Source organism: Oncorhynchus keta, chromosome 14, assembly GCF_023373465.1.
Source record: "Oncorhynchus keta strain PuntledgeMale-10-30-2019 chromosome 14, Oket_V2, whole genome shotgun sequence".
Taxonomy (NCBI): domain Eukaryota; kingdom Metazoa; phylum Chordata; class Actinopteri; order Salmoniformes; family Salmonidae; genus Oncorhynchus; species Oncorhynchus keta.
This window is the reverse complement of record NC_068434.1, coordinates 26,991,920-27,007,440: the sequence shown is the minus strand read 5'-3', so window position 1 is coordinate 27,007,440 and position 15,521 is coordinate 26,991,920. Positions and strand designations below refer to the sequence as shown.

Here is a 15,521-nt window from a genome sequence, read left to right as displayed (position 1 = left end):
CTAATGTTCTTCTTGCCTTCTCTTCCCCAGGGATCATCGATCTGTCTCAGGTGCCACACTTACCTGTCCTAGTCCCTCCCTCTGCAGGTTCTTCCGGCTCCCCCATGGACCGCATCACTTACATCCCCGGGGGCCAGGGAGGCTTCCCCACCCGGCCTTACAACACCTCCCCCATCTCACCAGGTACTGGACTGGACTCTACACACTAGCCATCGGCCTGGGAACAGAGGAGTTGTCTGTGTTTGAAAGGGTGGCTGTGTGACTGACTCATCTGTGTGTGTTTTGTTTGTGTTTCTCCTTTGCTGCAGTTGGGCCCCAACACATGAGCAAGCAGCACGGCACACCATCTACTGACCGCGAACGAGAGAGGGACCGCGAGAGGGACCGCGAGAGAGAGAGGGACCGCGAGAGAGACCGAGAGAGAGAGAGAGACCGCGAGAGAGAGAGAGACCGCGAGAGAGACAGGGAGCAGGAGAGAGAGCGGGATCGTGAGAGACAGCGAGACAGAGAGCGGGACCGGGACAGAGAGAAAGGGATCTCTCATGGCAACGTGGAACATGCCCCCATCTGGAGACCAGGTGTGTAAAGATCTAGACACACTCTGCTATTACATTATTACACTGTTATGTTATTACCATTATAGTAGCGCATTTACAGCACATGGTCTGTATGTGATGTGTATTCTGCTGTTCTATGAGATGAAAGATGTTACTCTGTGCAGTGTGTAATGTGAGTACTGTTTTCCCTCTGTTCCCTCACTCAGGCACAGAGCACAGCTCCGGTGGTAGCAGCAGTGTCAGGCCCTCCTCCCACTCCGGCTACAGCCACCAGCACTCCCCTGTGTCGCCTCGTACTCAGGACAGTGTCCAGCAGAGGCCCAGCGTCCTGCACAACACTGGGGGCAAGAGTCTGCCTGTCAGTGACCACAACAACCCTTCTGTGCTAAGGTAAGCTGTACGGTAACATGTCGGATAAGTGGCTAAGTGTCTCCTACAGTATGTGCCTTGATTCACTGAATATCATGTGCTCCTTTCTGTGTTTCTTCTAAATATGATGTGCAGACTGTAGTGGGGGTTCATCTGTGGTTGGCATATTCACTGACTGTTTTAGTGATTGGTTTACCTCTTCCAGGTCCATGCCAGGCTCCAATCGCTACCCAGGCTACAGCCACCTCCAGAGGACCGGGATGCCTACTGAGGGCTACCCACCAAGCATGGACCCCAAGGAAATGGGCCGGGATGGTGGCAAGAGCAGGGGAGGCCTTCCTAAACACACCCAAGACCAACATGGCCCCTCTATATCCTCCAGCAAATCTGACCCCAAGCTGGCCAACCCTAACCAAGGGGGTTACCCCGTGCCCTACCACCAGGGCTCTGCAGCCTCTTACCACTCAGGCCGGCCCCCACCTCACCTGCTGCCCCCCCTGTCGGATAGCCATGTTGGCCGCGGAGAAAGTGGCACACCTAGTAGGGAAAAGACTCAAAACAAAGCGATGTCCGTTCAGGAACAAGAGCTCCGATCACTCGGTAAGACCACCATGACTGCGGCCAACTTCATAAACGCGATTATCATGCGTCAAATTTCTTGTGAAACGGGGATGCCAGAGACGGGCTCGCTCGTGGCCAACAGCGCCAGTGATGGTAAGACGCTCTGGATCCCAGGGTCCCCTCATCACCCAGACCCTCCCCCCGTTCGTCTGTGGCATATTGCACGCTGTGGTGGTTGGCATTATCAAATCAGTCCAATTCATTTTACATGTTATGTTTTCATATTCTTTTTTCAACACTATACTATTTTATCTTTTTTTCCATGTAACTTAGAACTATGTCGGTTGTTTTTTAAATGTGGGTACTTGAAGACCACCAAAGGTGACCTCTGGATCCAAACTTGAACATCTAATATTATTATTTAACACATTTGACATTCAGAAGAAAAAGCAGAAACTGGAGCTGACTAAATATGGACAGAGTATTAAGGAGATGAAAGCGGCTGCCGAGCTGGATAAATCAAATTATCCAGCTCGTTTTTATTAAATTACTATGTATTGACCATTATTATGGCAAAAATAGAGAACTCAATTGGTATTTCCTTGAAGAGAAAGATCCTAGGTGCCCTTTAAGGTATCACTCATTGACAATTTAAGCATAACATCCTTTGCTGCTTCTTATTTTCATTTAAGGACATGACGGTCTTCTATGTGACATCCCCCATATTGCAGACTTAGTTCACCTGTCGTGTTCAAGAGTTCCAGATTATAAACTAATCTATGAGACGTAATGTTGGTATCCTTATTAGGAATGTAGTAATTCTGTTCATATTTGATTAATAGTTAGTAATGACACCTTCCTTACAGACTCACCTCACAAAACCTAAAATGTGCCAGAAGTAAGACAGAATATTGCTAGCTAGATTACCTAAATGACCTAAGCTTTCTTTTATGGCGTGTGACAGTCAGCTTCTCTCCATATAAACCAGTGTGAGTCGTGTAGTAGGAAATGTCCAGGCGAGCCTGCCAGAGTGCATCACCAACCTAAAGCCCCACCAGCCACCAGACAGACCCTCACTGGGGCTCCAGATAGTATTGTTCTTCCACTGGAGGGGGGGGTCGAGGTGGGGGGCAGGGAGAGGGCTTGAGGGGTGGTAGTGAGACCCCAAAAAAAGATCCAGGGTGTAAGGGGGTGCTGCAACTTCAGGCCACAAAGTATCTGCATGCCCTTATTATGCCTCACTGTAATTTATGCAGATTTTTTCCACAACACCTCTCAACAAAACCTCAGACTTTTCCCATCACAAAAAAATGTTGATCTTGTTTTTCCACTTGTTAAGCTATGTGCCACATCAATATTTCTGACATGCATATAGGGCAAGTGTGTGCATGCAAAGCTCAGAGAAGTAGTGTGGTATAACAGACTGATATATTTATATACTGTTGGATGTTCAGTATTGTCCATTAGGAAAAAGCTAGACCATACATTCACAATGCTACAGAGAGAAGACAGTAGTACACTATGAAGCTGGATTTCAAATGGACCGGAGACACTATTTTCTGAGCGACGGTAGCAACTGCCAGCCGAAGACAGTGGCATGTTGTTCCAAAGCTCTAGCAATAGAACAGATGAGTGTCTTCAACACAGTGGGACTCCAGGGAACTATGCTGCCCTCCAGGGGTGGACTGACTTTCATCAGCTGCTCCAAAGATGAATGCTCTGGTGCAGAACATTTCCAGAGCACAACACACACTGTATGCGCATTGCGTACAGTTTCTGTAATGAAAACCAGAGATTAGTCAAATTGGCTTAGGGCACTCCCTAAAGCCCCCTGGGAGAATGACCTCAAAATAGTTCCTCAATGAACCTTAACGACACTCTAGGGCTGTCTGAGAACGTCCTGGTCCATTTTAACTGGTACTATACTACAGCATACACACTTGTTCCTAGCACACTTTTTAAAGCAGGAAACCCATTTGATCTGCTGACATGTAGGCCTATATCATAAATATAGAATGAAAAGTAGCAGCAGTGTTCAGTGGTCCTTAAATTTGGCGCCATTTCTTCTAAGCTCATCAATTTATGGACCATTTTATGCCACCGCCTAGCTTCTTAGTCCGATTTTTTGGGGTTTGAGATTTGTGCGTCTCTCCTTTTGAGTAGAGTGCAATATGGAAATAAGTCAATCGTGATCTAAAGTAGATTGTCAAATCCAACACATTGGCTGACAACACATAGTAGAGACAGGATTTCTGCAGAAGGGAAAGTGCCGTTGCGCTCTTATACACAGCAGATGTCACGCAATGTTTACAGAGCACAACGTCAGCTGTGCACATAATGGACTTGTTTTGAAAACAAGACATTTTTTAACGATGCATGTGTTTTTGTTTATTTTATAACAAGCTCTGCCTGTAAGCTGCCTCTATTCAAACTGGCCCAAGCAACTGAATTTCTGCCTTCTTTGTCCCCTCTATGTGTGTCTGTGTACCTGGTGGTGCTGCTTAATTTGTGTGTGTGTGTGTGCAATCGCTCGCGCTCTGTATGGCTCCACCCCTGTGTGCAATCTGTGTGGGTGCTTGTGTGTGTGTTGGGCTGTGTCCTGGACCCTCAGCTCAACAAAAGATGATGCCCATGGAGCAGCACGGTCCGTACCGGCCTCCCTCCGAGGAGAGGCTGTCCCCGGGCCAGCAATCCCCCCTGATGAAAGGCAGCCAGAGGGTGGTCACCCTGGCGCAGCACATCAGTGTAAGCCCCCTAGTTAATGACATGGTGTTCATATTGATCTTAAATAATTATTATATTTTACAGTATTATATCAGTGTTGCATTTACCATGATATGGATGATTTCAATACAGTTCTTCTCAGATCAAAGTCTTCTGTAGAAATTAAATGGGGAGCTTTTCTTGGGGGCTGACAAGTGGAAGGTAAAGATCTTGCTGAATGGGTTGTGGATGTGGGAGTATAGAAGTCACTAGAATTAGGTAGGTTTCCTCCTTGCTGCCTGTCGTGTGTCTGACCCTTGTCTGTGATGTTGTGTGTGGGTAACAGGAGGTGATCACCAAGGACTATACCCGGCAGAGCCAACAGGCCCAGCAGCAGTCCTACCACAGCAACCCAGTCCTGGACCTAACCCGGCCCCTCAGCGCTCCCCATGCCCTGCCTGCCTCCCAGGAGTCTAGTCAGGGACCTCGCTACACTCCAGAGAGGACAGGAGGGGAACGTACCCGAGATGGGTATGGCCCAAGACTGTGTGTTACTTCATGTTCACCCTTAGCGGGGTCGACACAATCGGATGCATCCGGTTTTCAGAGGAAATGGGAGAGAGCCTGTGCTGCGACTTCTGTTTCTGAATGTTAACAAGGCGACACTCCATCTTAACTCCTCCTCCACCTGTATTCGGTTGTTTGAACAGTGCAGAAGAGAACATCCCACCTTTTTCTCATCAGGAGCAAAGTGTGGGGTGTCTGGTCAGGTGTATATTTAACGCCTGCTATGTTAGGTTACTTTATGTACAATATGTCTACTTACATGCTGACTCACGCGCGCATATTGATTTTTTCCATCCAGACACGACCAAGACACGCAGGTTGAATTAACAAAACTAACTCTGAACCAACTATATTAATTTGGGGACAGGTCTAAAAGCATTAAGCATTCATGGCAATTTAGCTAGCTTGCTGTTGCTAGCTAATTTGTCCTGGGATATAAGCATTGGGTTGTTATTTTACCTGAAATGCACAAGGTCCTCTACTCAGACAATTAATCCACAGATAAAAGGGTTACGTGAGTTAGTTTCTAGTGATCTCTCCTCCTTCAGGCTTGTTCTTCATTGGACTTTATATGGCTGTTGGCAATCAACTTTAAGGTGCATTACCACCACGAACTGGATTGGAGTGTGGACTTCAGTTCAGCTTTCCGTCACCCACGTGGGTATATGCTCCTAGAAACCAACGAGGAGATGGGAGAGGTTCTATGTTAGTGCCTGGCTAGACAGAGGCTCGTTGATGAGCCCGAGCACTTTGGATGCAATGATTGAGTAACATGTATGTGTACATTTATTTTGCAACGCTCACAGGCGTAAACCGTGCCGTGTGGTCAGCATGTTATGTACAATATATCTACCAGCATGTGGAAATGTAGAAGTTGAATATTAACTACTATACTCAGACTACAGTGGCTTATTTGTGTGTGTGTGTGTCCTAGGTCTCCTCAGCCCAAGGCATCACCTGTCAGTATGTCTGCAGACGGCATTGAGCCAGTGTCTCCTGCAGGAGCTATGTCTGAACCAGATACACAAGGGGCCTCCTACCCCAACGAGCAGGGAGAGCAGGGGTAAGGCCTCATCCTACCTCCTTCCCTTCTTCACACAGCTAGTAGTCATTCAATAACTCTAACCCACAATGTCAGTTATGTACTCCTTATTGTTAACACATTTTCTTGACAACTCTTGGTAAAAATGTTGGGCTGTATGTTCTATTGTGTGTAGTACAGTAGTTCTCCTGATGCTAACCAGACGTGGACATCTCTCCACAGCATGGGCTCTCGCTCCCCTCCCAACACCCAGCCCCCAGCCTTCTTTAGCAAGCTCACTGAGAGCACCTCGGCCATTGTCAAGTCCAAGAAACAGGAGATGATCAAGAAGATGACCGTGGTCGGCAGTGAAACTGATTTCAGTGAGTCCCACCCTCACAGTGACCGCATACAGCATTGATACTGTAGTACTGTAGATACTATATTCATTGACAAAGAGAATATGCTTTAAAAAATATTATGTTTCTATTTACAGATACTGGCCAGCCAGGAACAGAGATTTTCAACATGCCTGCCTCTACCACTGCAGGTAAAATAGAGATTGATTACCATGGGATATTTGTGGTGAGAGGTGGATTAGTGTTACTCTCAACCACAATGCTGTTGTATAACGCGCTTGGAGTAGTCCTAGTTTTTCTGTGATTTATGTACCATGGACTGTGCTAGCTAGTTTTTCTGTTATGTGATCATGGTTGGGTAGGTTATTTTCTAAATGTAATCTGTTACTAGTTACCTGTCCAAAATGTTTATCAGTAACGTAACTTTTGGATAACCCAAACTCAGTAATGTAATCGGGTTACTTTTAAATTACTTTCCCCTTAAGACATTAAAATAAAGATAAAATAATATTACCAATTGAACGACTTCTGTTGCAGGATAAATCATAGCTGGCTGTTGCATTTTACTTTATGGGTTGGTTATGTAGGCTTCTTCTAACCCATCGCTTTCTACTACAGATAATATATTTATTTTTTTTATTTATTTTTTTACCTTTATTTAACCAGGCATGTCAGTTAAGAACATATTCTTATTTTCAATGACGGCCTGGGAACAGTGGGTTAACTGCCTGTTCAGGGGCAGAACAACAGATTTGTACCTTGTCAGCTCGGGGGTTTGAACTCGCAACCTTCCGGTTACTAGTCCAACGCTCTAACCACTAGGCTACGCTGCCGCCGATTAGGTTATATCTTTACATTAAAACCCAAAGTCTGTAAGATTGCCAGTCATTCCAATTAATTGAACCCCTTGATCTTCAAGAATAGGACTTGGAATTATGGAAGTATAGATTAGCCATATAGTTTTAGAAGACATAGCTTGGACTGTAGCCTAGAAAAGCCTATTCCTGTTTTCTTCCTGTGACCCATCAAACACATTTGGTGTGTCATCAGTCTCTGACTTATGGTCAGACTCGCTCCGGCGGAACAAACTTGCACCTTTTTTCAATGCTGGATTGAAAGTCATTGAGAAAACAGAAAGGTGGATGTTTTTTTCCCGCGAACATCCTTTCTGAATTTAAAAATAATCCTAGAAGTAATCATCTCGTTTTTCGAAGGTATCTGTAATCTGATTACAATATTTTGGTTTGTAAGAGATTATTATTTATTTTTTATCCGTTACATGTAATAGTTACTCCCCAACTCTGGTGACTATGTAGTGGTATAGATCAGCATGTTACAGTAGAGAGGCTCTCCTCCAGTTTGTATAGATATGGCCATGTGCCCCTTATGAACCCCAAGCAGACACAGCTAGGATTCGGGCTGAAGCTTTAGGGCGTGTGCATCAGCTAGGCTACTCACAGCAGACTGGAGAGCAGTAGCTACATCCCGGGTGTAATCTAAAGTACACCCCACCCTCTCTCTTTCTCTCTGAGGATGTGCTGCCTGGTTTACTCTTCTTCTCTGCTGTTCCACTGCACTCTTTCTCTCTCCCCTTCCTTTTCTTTCCCTTACTCTTCATTCTCATATTGGCTCTTTTCCATTTCAATTCTATTTGACTCTTTCTTGCTCTATTTATTTGTATCTCTCTCTCTCTCCCACTACTCAATGCCTTGGTTATTTCCCTCACACCCTCTCTAACCTCCACCTGTCCCCTCTTGCCTCCCAGGACCTGTAAGTATTCGCAGCCACCCGGCTCCTGAGGCGTCCGGTAACACCATAGGCCTGGAAGCCATTATCAGAAAGGCCCTGATGGGCAAGTATGATGACCAGGCCGAGGAGCGCCCTCCCTCCTCCAATGCTATTAACTCCATGGCTGCCAGTGTGCCTGCCGCCAATCCTCTCACTGACGGACGGACCGAGGACTCTTACTCACTACAAGGTGTGATATTACCCCTCAAATCTCCCTCTGTCATAAGCCTCCACTCAGTTACAGGCTAGGGGTATTTTCTCTGTGCGTTGTATGTACTGGTGTTCATAGCAGGCAGTATTTGCAATTATGAAGCCATAATGTATGTGTAAAATAAATATTGTAAATACAATATATAAATATTGTATTTAGGCTACTTAATTAATATTTGTTAGACAAGTTTTTCACAGTTGTAACTTCAGATGTATGGAACCTGCTATGTAGATAAATGTGGATAGAATTGGTCAATTAACCACAGGGCTGTGTTTTGTTCCCTTCATCTGCCTGCAGGTGGGGGGAAGCCAAAGGGTAACGGGCGCTCTAATGGGCGGAAGGCCAAATCCCCCGGGCCGGGCCTGTCAGGGGGGGAGAGACCCTCCTCTGTGTCCTCTGTCCACTCTGAGGGGGATACCAACCGCCGCACGCCCCTCATCAACCGTGTCTGGGAGGAGCGGCCCTCCTCCACAGGTACTGCTCCCCCTCTCCTCCCTGCCCATACTGCACCTCTCACATCTACACCATCTCATCCTCCACTGCTCATATTCAGCTGCACCTTTAAACCCTGTGTACTGCAGTCTGCTACCCATGGCATCATGGTCAGCACTCAATGATGTATTGTTGCTGTTCTTCCTCCTGCAGGCCCCACTCCCTTCCCATGTAACCCCCTGACCATGCGTTTCCCCAGTGGCATGCCAGTGTCAGCGCCCTCCCCATCCTCTGGCCAGCTAGGGGTCCAGGGTCTGGGGCAGGGGCGGGCCTGGGAGGAGGAACCTAAGCCCCTGTTGTGTTCTCAGTACGAGACCTTGTCTGACAGCGAGTGAGAGACCCCGCCAAGGAACAGAACAGCACCTACCAACTATCAACCACCTCCACTGCTGCTGCAGACACACACACACACACCACTCTACACTCTCCATCCCACTCTACACTCTCCACCCAGGAAAGGAGTGACCTCTTAGCCTCCCATCTCACACTGCTGACTGAGCATCTCAAGCGCTGATGGTGGTGTGCTGAGACACTGCTGCTCAGTGAATGTGTGTGTGTGTGTGTGTGTTGGTGTTTCTGTGTATACATTCACTCCAGGACTACTCTAAAGAGGACAAATCACTTGTTTTTTTTTACTTGCCCCCCCCTCCCTCTTGCTGGCCTTATCAATACGGACACATCAATTCACTCACTTTTTTGTGTACGTTTCTAGTGTCTTCTACGGATTGTGGAAGGGACTTGATACGGCCACATAGTCTGATGTTCATGTGTTTTAATCTGACCTGTTGATGGATTCACTGGCCCTGGACAAGGATGGATGTGTCCTCTGTTGTACAGGAATCCTGCTCTACTCTGTCTGGGCTCTGTGAGCAGGGTTTCAACCTGGAGCTTCAACTTGGAGAAGCCTGCTGCCTCCACTGACCATCTCGATCTCTCATTCCTTCTGCCAATGACCCCATGGACATGGAGTTAACCACACAGAGCTCTGCATGGAGAGGTCTGCTAGGGAAGTGGACTCCTTCACTGACCCATGTCACTGTGCAAAGGGCAGTGGGACAGGCAGGTAGCCAGGCAAATGGCATCCATAGTGCAGTAGAGTACAGTACATTAGTGGACACTCGGCCGGTGCATTTCTACCACTATCAGATGATGGACAGGAGGGAAAAAAACACATTGTTTTCCTGTGTTTGTTATTTAGTTTTCTCCTTTTTAAATCAAGTCAGTCCAGTCTTGTGTTTGAAAGTGAGCTGAGACCGCTAGTACTTTTTATGGTGAATTTTGATGGTGTCAGTTATTGTTTCTTATTTGCAATGATTTATCTTGGGGGGTACCTGGGAGGGCTATATCATTGGTTAACAGGGTATACATGCTGTCCATTGCTGATGATGTCATCATACATTTGAAATGTTATAGGAGGACGGTGGCGGCGTATGGTCTCCGGGCATCCAATAGAGAGAGTGGACTGTGGGTGTGATGGATGGCACTAAGAGACAAGTGACACTTTCTCACTCTTTGTATATGAATCATGTCTGTGTTTGTTGAGACTGTTTTTGGATGTTAAGCACTTAGTTGTCAATCTGTTCACAATGGCATTTTTAAGAATGTGTGTTTCGGGCAGGTGAGAATAGACTCAAGAAGAAGAGTGTAGAATCCTACTAATAGAAGCGTCCTCCTCCTTTAATATCTGTTTCATTTGGTCTTGCCACATACATGATTTAGTGTTCCCGCACTCAAGCGACAATCACAGCTAGTGAAACATTACCTAGTCCGCTTAGTGCGGGTAGAGACCAACCTTAAAGCTGCTTTAGGGCAAATTACCCGGCATTCGAGTTGGAATGTGCTTGCATTAAAGAGGTGACAAATAAAAGCCATCTATGTTTCTATGCCCCTTGGACCATGGTGGTGCCGGCTGTGGCTGTAGTGTGAGCCCCGGCTGGCCAGCTGGAAGTCTGTCTCTAGGATGGAATGCCTATTGTCTCTAGGAGCCTGTTGTGACGGTCTGACCTCTGAACTTTTACTGTCTAGGGGAAGAGGAGCTCTGCCTCACCAGGCCAGATGCACATTTTTATCTAGACCCAATTTTGTACAGTTCTAAGATTCCTAGTGTTAAGTGCCATTCATTTTACATATACAGTAATAGTTACCAAGTGACGCACACATTTTTTTTAAATATTTTTTTTCTACATGCCAGGGTTATAAGTGTTTATGCAGGGAAATGTTGAAACCAAGAGCAGATGAAATGTCCTTCTTTTGATGTCTTTTGTTTTGTCCAAATCTGTCACAGCCTTAGCGCTTAACTGTCACTGTCACTTACACATGATTTACAATGGGAGCTGCTAACTTACTGTTGTGAATGTTAAGAAATGAAAAGCAGTGTATTCTGTTTGAGGATTGTAGAACTTGCTGCTGTCACATCAGGTTACCATGACAATGGGCAACGACATGGTTGAATGTCCTCTTGCTCTTTGCAGGCTAAGCAATAGCTATATAAAAGGTGAATGCCAAGAAGAAAGATGTAAAAAGGGTGCTGTTTGAAAGGCGATCATACAAACATTGCCCAATTTGTTTTTACAGGCAACATACCCTCAGTCCTTAGTGAAAGGTATTATATTCTGGCATGGTCCTGATTCAAAGGAGGTTTAAACAGTCCAAAAGTTAGTGTTACATTTGTGTGATTAAGTTTTTGTCCATTACAATGATGGTGTCCATGGCTTGTATTGACTGTTGAAGCCAGAGAAGCACAGCTGTTCTCAGTGTGACCTGTTTAGAGGGACTGCACTGCAGTGTGTTATCCTGTCCACTAGTTGAGAGGGAGTTGAGTTAGTCATGATGGAGACGTGTTCGTAATGAACGTGGAACAGTTGGACAGCTTTCACTCCTTCCTCTTCACTGGATTACATAACGTTTCTACTCTGACTACCTATTATACTGGTCATGGTTGACATCTAATCAGTCAAGGTGCAGCTAAATGAAAAGGTTGGAACTGGACCCAACCGACTACAAGGTATCCCCAGCTTTGTATTATAAGATAGTTTGTGTCTTTACTATCCAGATGTGTTTGCTAAATAAAAAGCAGAGGAAATGAGAATAACCAGTTGTTTTTAAATGTACTGATGTGTATTTGAATGATTTATGCTTTTCACTCGTTTCTGTTTGTTCTTACACCGCTTGCTTTGATTATGGTCATGACACTCTCCATGCTAATAGTTAGCATTTCATTTGTAATGAAAGGAATGTTTCAAAATGAACGAAAAACCAATTAATCGAAGGGCCGATAGGATCCCTGTATTGTCCACAGGTTGACATTGACATTGATCAACCGTATTGTGCGTAATGATTTGTTTTTTAAAAATAATTATAACCCACTGTATAATAGCCAGGATTGTATATAGAACTGAAGAGATGTAAATATATATGTGGCTTGCTGCAAGGTTGGTATTTACAGAAAAACTATTCACACTGTTTAATTCTACATGCCCACCAGCAACCTGTGTGGATAGCAGTGTAACAAAAACAAAAAAACACTGCCTTAATGTTTAAATAAAAATCTTATTGCCATTGAAACTGATGCTGTTCATGTCTTTCTGTATACTTTGATTGCCATGTATTACATTATTGCAAATGTGTATGATCACCAACTGAATATCCTATTTTAAGACTATTTTAAATTGAGAGGGGGAAAATAAAAAGACTAGATATGATGCAAACAGCTATCTTGGATCTGAGAGAACCGAAGATACACTATATTGTTGACAAGTGTATAAAATCGAGCACACGGACATGCAATCTCCATAGACAAACATTGGCAGTAGAATGGCCTTACTGAAGAGCTCAGTGACTTTCAACATGGCACCGTCATAGGATGCCACCTTTCCAACAAGTCAGTTTGTCAAATTTCTGCCCTACTAGAGCTGTTATTGTGAAGTGGAAATGTCTAGGAGCAACAATGGCTCAGTCTCAATGTGGTAGGCCACACAAGCTCACAGAATGGGAGCCTGAAGCGCATAAAAATCGCTTGTCCTCGGTTGCAACACTCACTACCGAGTTCCAAACTGCCTCTGGAAGCAACGTCATCACGGTTCGGAACTGTTCGTCCGTCGGGAGCTTCATGAAATGGGTTTTCTTGGCCGAGCATCGGCTGGAGTGGTGTAAAGCTCACCGCCATTGGAATCTGGAGCAGTGGAAAAGCGTTCTCTGAAGTGATGAATCACGCTTCACCATCTGGCAGTCCGACAGACAAATCTGGGTTTTGTGGAAGCCAGGAGAATGCTACCTGTCTTAATGCATAGCGCCAACTGTAAAATTTGGTGGAGGTGGAATAATGGTCTGGGACTGTTTTTCATGGTTCGGGTTAGGCCCATTAGTTCCAGTGAAGGGAAATTTTAAAGCTACAGCATACAATGACATTCTAGACGATTCTGTGTTTGCAACAGTTTGGGGAAGGCCCTTTCCTGTTTCAGCATGACAATGTCCCCGTGCAAAAAGTGAGGTCCAAACAGAAGTGGTTTGTCGAGATTGTTGTGGAAGAACTTGGCTGACCTGCACATAGCATTGACCTCAACCCTATTGAACACCTTTGGGGTGAATTGGAACGCCGACTGCGAGCCAGGCCTAATCGCCCAACCTCTGTGCCCGACCTTACTGATGCTCTTGTGGCTGAATGGAAAAAAGTCCCTGCATCAATGTTCCAACATCTAGTGGAAATCCTTCCCAGAAGAGTGGAGGCTGTTATAGCAGCAAAGGGGGGACCGACTCCATATTAATACCCATGATTTTGGAATGAGATGTTTGACAAGCAGATGTACACATACTTTTGGTCATGTAGTGTATGTTTAAAGCTGATCTAGTTTTAGAAAAATTAACTATCCCAGTCTAAATTGCTACCACATAATATAGTGCAGTGGAAACCAGCCGTCACAAGTGGGTGCTAGACTCTTATTATTGGATGTGGTGGTTGGGACAGTGAGCTGCCTGCATAGCTTTGCCACACACCGCTTCTCTGACAGTAAAGAAAGTACCATAAAACACAGGAGGAGAAGAAATGTCACGTTGACAATCTAATGAGGGGGTTAAATGCAGTGATCTGAGGTCCAGCAATTATGAGTTAACAAACTATTAATCCCCAGTGGTTCATTGTGAACAATACCCAGAAGTTGTGCGTTTCCTGACTGGTAAAACTGAACTTTATCTTTTTAAACATTTTGCTTGCTCGGTGAACATTTATTTTTATGTTGCAGGGAGGTTCTAACGTTTTACTCTGGTTCCTTGAATGTTTTCCTGGGAGGTTTTATTAACAATTTTCAGTGGATGATTCAATAAGACTGTTAATAACGCTGCTATTTTGGGTTAACTTTTTACTCCAAGCACAGATAGGACATACGGAAATGAATTTCCTTAAGCATTCATGCAACCACATTTATTTTTTTAGTGTGACACAGCATCGGTGACATTCAAACCTATAATCTTCTGTTCTCTTTACATGGAATTAGTCCACTGTGGCACCAGGATGGCGCTAGCATGCCATGTTTGTTTTTTTTTACAAATACAAGCTGTTCATTTTAATCTATTAAAACCATAGAGATAAATAGAGGACTCATCTTTGTATCTGTGCCATTATAGCATCTGTGACTGCATGGGGAGCACCATTGAGGCAATCTCCATTTTGAAGTCCATTTTATTCACGATTGGCTTATCCCTCCTGATGACCCAGTTGGACATGACTCCAACAGGGTCACCTGGAGGGATCAGACAATGAAGTTGAAATCTCACCCAGTTGACTACATTAAAATGGTAGAACCCCTCAATGGTGCTGCCTATGCTAATATGGCATTTTGACCAATAGTAGCCTCTATCATTCTCTATGATTCAAACAGACTCCATTTCAAAGGAAACAAGCACTCATTAAGATCAGGTGTGGCCAATTAGTGGGCGTGGCCAACACGCTGAGTTTTGTTGAGGCTAAGAAGAGAATGTATATGTTGATAAATAACGTTCTTAGAAAGTTCTCTGAACATACTAAAGTTTTCTTGTGGTGTTTATAGAAAGTTTTCTTAACGTTCTCAGAACATTTTAAGAACATGACTTTAAATAGAACCACGAGGAAACATTATGCTGAAGTACTGAAATTGCCACAAAAAAAACGTTAATGTTCTTGGACCAATTTGAGAATCAGACATTAAATAGAACCATGGGGAAACCTGTTGGAAACACTATGCTTTAGTACTGAAACGTTATTTCTTAACGTTCCCTGAACTATTCTTAAACCAGTTGTAGAATGTTCCTAGAACATAACCATTCTTTTATGTTAGCATGTTTGAACTTTTAGGAAACCTGTTAAAAGTAACGAAATACCAAGAAATAACTTTTTTGCTGAGAATGTTCCAAAGCCAAGCAGAAGTGGAGAATAGTATTGTAAATTCTTGTATGGAGCACTTTCGGATTAAGCTAAAAATGAAGACAGCTGCTGTCAACATTGGTGAAAAAATGATTGCATCAGAGCTACTAGAGTGCGGCTTTTTCTTTTCTTTAGAAGCACTTTTGGATTATAACAGAGTTTATTTCTAAATAGATCGCTCTGGGTTATACCAACTATTCTCATGTTCTATGTTTGTCCCTCTGCTGTGCTGAGACTAGCTACAATTTCACAACTGACTGTAGCTTTAGAGGAGCAAATGAGAGTGGAGCATTTAGTTGTAAAGTCTTGGTTGGGCCCAAGCCCCAGTCACAGCTCCTGTGTGACATCTTAATCCTGTCTGGTGCGATTAGCTTCAGAGTGAGGAAGGAGGTGCTGATGGATTTGTGCTACTGAGAAGACCATGGGACTCTGAGGCATACACCCAAACCCTTCTACGTGCCCTCTGCCAAACGAGAGAGGCAGAGCTGCTGTTATTTTA

General features: G+C 44.6%; 1 protein-coding gene across 11 annotated transcripts in view; it reads left to right on the top strand.

Annotated features, from left to right (window-relative positions):
- The window catches only part of LOC118393084 (nuclear receptor corepressor 2-like), a 186,188-nt gene extending 173,995 nt beyond the window's left edge, over positions 1-12,193 (top strand). For 10 of the 11 annotated variants that reach the window (XM_035785364.2, XM_035785361.2, XM_035785371.2 and 7 more), the window contains 12 exons: positions 31-183; positions 309-578; positions 764-947; positions 1,132-1,640; positions 4,099-4,232; positions 4,537-4,721; positions 5,692-5,820; positions 6,022-6,161; positions 6,275-6,328; positions 7,903-8,115; positions 8,434-8,610; positions 8,782-12,193. In XM_035785364.2, coding sequence (XP_035641257.2) covers positions 31-183; positions 309-578; positions 764-947; positions 1,132-1,640; positions 4,099-4,232; positions 4,537-4,721; positions 5,692-5,820; positions 6,022-6,161; positions 6,275-6,328; positions 7,903-8,115; positions 8,434-8,610; positions 8,782-8,963 — 2,330 coding nt within the window. In that variant the 3' untranslated portion in view covers positions 8,964-12,193. The remainder of the gene's footprint in view (positions 1-30; positions 184-308; positions 579-763; positions 948-1,131; positions 1,641-4,098; positions 4,233-4,536; positions 4,722-5,691; positions 5,821-6,021; positions 6,162-6,274; positions 6,329-7,902; positions 8,116-8,433; positions 8,611-8,781) is intronic. The other variant, XM_035785368.2, reaches the window with a different exon arrangement.
- Positions 12,194-15,521: the final 3,328 nt, after the last annotated feature.